We start from the raw sequence: 3,190 nt of genomic DNA, 5'->3' as shown, positions 1-3,190 counted from the left end.
TGCAACAGCTGATCTGCTGTTCATGATGAATGAATGAATGAATGAAAACTTTATTTAACAGATTGCAGAATGGGTTATGGGTACAATACAGTACGGTGCAATACACACAATTGTTAAGGGGATGCAGACCAGAGAAAAACGTTTGTCTTTTTTCAATATCAGTATATTAAATTAGCCATTGTTTTTGATCCTGGCCCGCCAAGCAACGGCTTGGGGAAAATCTGGCCCGCGGCCAAAACTAATTGGCGACCCCTGCACTAGAGAGAGAGCCGCCTGTTATCATCAGTGATTAAATAAACTGCAGAGCTTCTAACAGCGTCTCTCCTCTCTGCTCTACAACAGATGGAGGTTCTCCAGTGACGGGTCCGACGTGGGGTTCGGTGTCTACAGGCGAGCCCAGGGGGGGGGCCAGGAGGGGGGGGCTCAGGAAGGGGGGCAGGAGGGGGCTGACCTTCTCCAGGTGCTGCCCAGCGAACGGTACAACGCACACATGGTCCCAGAGGACAGTTCGATCATCTGCACCGAGCCTGGAGTCTGTGAGTTCACTAACAAGCACCTTACTGACGCTTTAGAGGTTTAATCATTCAAGCACCTCACTGACGCTTTAGGTTTAATCATTCAAGCACCTTACTGACGCTGTAGGTTTAATCATTCAAGCACCTTACTGACGCTGTAGGTTTAATCATTCAAGCACCTTACTGACGCTTTAGAGGTTTAATCATTCAAGCACCTTACTGATGCTTTAGAGGTTTAATCATTCAAGCACCTCACTGACGCTTTAGAGGTTTAATCATTCAAGCACCTCACTGACGCTTTAGAGGTTTAATCATTCAAGCACCTTACTGACGCTTTAGAGGTTTAATCATTCAAGCACCTTACTGACGCTTTAGAGGTTTAATCATTCAAGCACCTCACTGACGCTTTAGAGGTTTAATCATTCAAGCACCTCACTGACGCTTTAGAGGTTTAATCATTCAAGCACCTCACTGACGCTTTAGAGGTTTAATCATTCAAGCACCTTACTGACGTTTTAGAGGTTGAATCATTCAAGCACCTTACTGACGCTTTAGAGGTTTAATCATTCAAGCACCTCACTGACACTTTAGAGGTTTAATCATTCAAGCACCTCACTGACGCTTTAGAGGTTTAATCATTCAAGCACCTCACTGACACTTTAGAGGTTTAATCATTCAAGCACCTCACTGACGCTTTAGAGGTTTAATCATTCAAGCACCTCACTGACGCTTTAGGTTGAATCATTCAAGCACCTTACTGACGCTTTAGAGGTTTAATCATTCAAGCACCTCACTGACGCTTTAGAGGTTTAATCATTAGATTAAAAGATCATTCAAGCACCTCACTGCCGCTCATCAGATCCTGTCGGAACCCCTCCTCTTCTTCTGTTTGTTCTGTACAGACGTGCTCCAGTTCGACAACAGCTACAGCTACCTTCAGTCCAAGAGGGTGAACTACAGCGTGGAGGTGCTGCCCCCTGGTGACCACACGCCCACCCTGCATGCCAGGGGAGACGGGATTGATTGATTGATTGATTGATTGAACATTTTATTAACAGATTGCAGAATGGGTACAATACAGTACGGCTCAATACACACAATTGTTAAGAAGGGGATGCAGACCAGAGAGACTTTCGTCTTGTTTACATCAGGGTCCCCACGTGCATACAGGCACACATCTACACACAGTACACACACACACACACACACACACACACACACACACACAGTACACACACACATACAGTATGACCCCTGCATGAATGTGAGCAGGATGTCACTGGATCTCTGTAGATCTCTGTAGATCTGTGTATAGATCACACCTGGGAAGTATTTCACAACGCAGGATTATTACTAATCATACCAGAACCACTTTAACTGCAGAGATAAATCACCTCATTTCATACCAGAACCAATTTAACTGCCGAGATCAATCACAGGCCTTTTCACCTTCAAGAACCAGTGACCAAATTATTCACACGACAGCCATTTTGCTCTTATATTATGCTCAGGTTGGGATTCCTTTCCACCCTGTTCCCACCAGGAATCCCAACCTGAGCATGACATGAGAACAAAATGGCTGTGAATATGATAAATTTTTTTACACACAAAAAAAAGAAGTCAGATACAGGTTTTGAAAGAGACAGAGTGAGCTTTATACTTTGATAAAATACAATAGAAATAGTTGCATTTTTACGTATTAACTACTGTACTGAAAAACACTGGAGATAGAAGTTACAGTACAATACCAGCCATGTATTTGCAGGTCCACCATACAGCAACATAATAGTGTGGTAATGTAATACTGTAATAAAGTAATACATGTCATCAAGTGGCCATGTGGTAAATGGCTCCAGAGTCATAGGTTCCCAACAACTAATATATAATATAATATATAGTATACTATATTATAGTATATAGTATGGACATTTTCTAGTACTTTATAGACATTATATCTGTTTTTTTAGCTGCGATTTAGCCAAAACATAAAGACTACTATTGTCATATAGGCCTAATATATCTCATAGACATTAATGAATGATATCAATGATTGTAACTAGTATGTATTTGTTTTGTGAAGGATGTGAAGAATGACTGAAAGACATTTGAAGTTGGTTTCTCATTGATGAGAGAGTCTGAGCAGGTGTGCATCCTGCTGTCGGAGCCACGATGATATCCATTCAATAAAATACATTGTTTTTATTTTAGTTTCATTTTTGCAAATGTAGTATATTGTCATAATTGTGTAATTTAATTTTATAATTTTTTGTTGTGTGTGTTTTTGTATATAATAAATGTATATCAATTATATTGGGGTTGTTTCTTTATTATTATTATTATTATTATTATTATTATTATTATTATTATTATTATTATTATTATTATTATTATTATTATTATTATTATTATTATTATTATTATTATTATTATTATTATTATTATTATTATTATTATTATCAAACTGATAATAGAAGATCAAACTGATCTTCAAGCATTTTGAACCAGTGCTTTTAATCGCCACTAGGTGGCACTGTGAGCCAGAATATCGTGGGGACAAAGGATGCACATGATATCCAGTGTTGTTATTACATAATTGTAGGTCACTGGGATGTCATGGCAAAAATATATTTTGCCTATCTGTAGAGCCGGTAAAATATCATAAATTAAATAAAAAA

General features: G+C 39.0%; 1 protein-coding gene across 1 annotated transcript in view; it reads left to right on the top strand.

Annotated features, from left to right (window-relative positions):
- LOC311237344 (SEC14-like protein 2) overlaps positions 1-2,655 on the top strand; it is a gene marked incomplete at its 5' end in the record, with an annotated part of 31,550 nt that extends 28,895 nt beyond the window's left edge. Inside the window, 2 exons of the mRNA XM_084325165.1 lie at positions 343-536; positions 1,418-2,655. Coding sequence (XP_084181291.1) covers positions 343-536; positions 1,418-1,542 — 319 coding nt within the window. The 3' untranslated portion in view covers positions 1,543-2,655. The remainder of the gene's footprint in view (positions 1-342; positions 537-1,417) is intronic.
- Between the last annotated feature and the right edge of the window lie 535 nt (positions 2,656-3,190).

This window comes from Notolepis coatsorum, assembly GCF_963971535.1.
Source record: "Notolepis coatsorum genome assembly, chromosome: 11".
In the NCBI taxonomy this organism is placed as follows: domain Eukaryota; kingdom Metazoa; phylum Chordata; class Actinopteri; order Aulopiformes; family Paralepididae; genus Notolepis; species Notolepis coatsorum.
The sequence above is the reverse complement of the archived record's forward strand: the minus strand, read 5'-3'. Positions and strand labels throughout refer to the sequence as shown.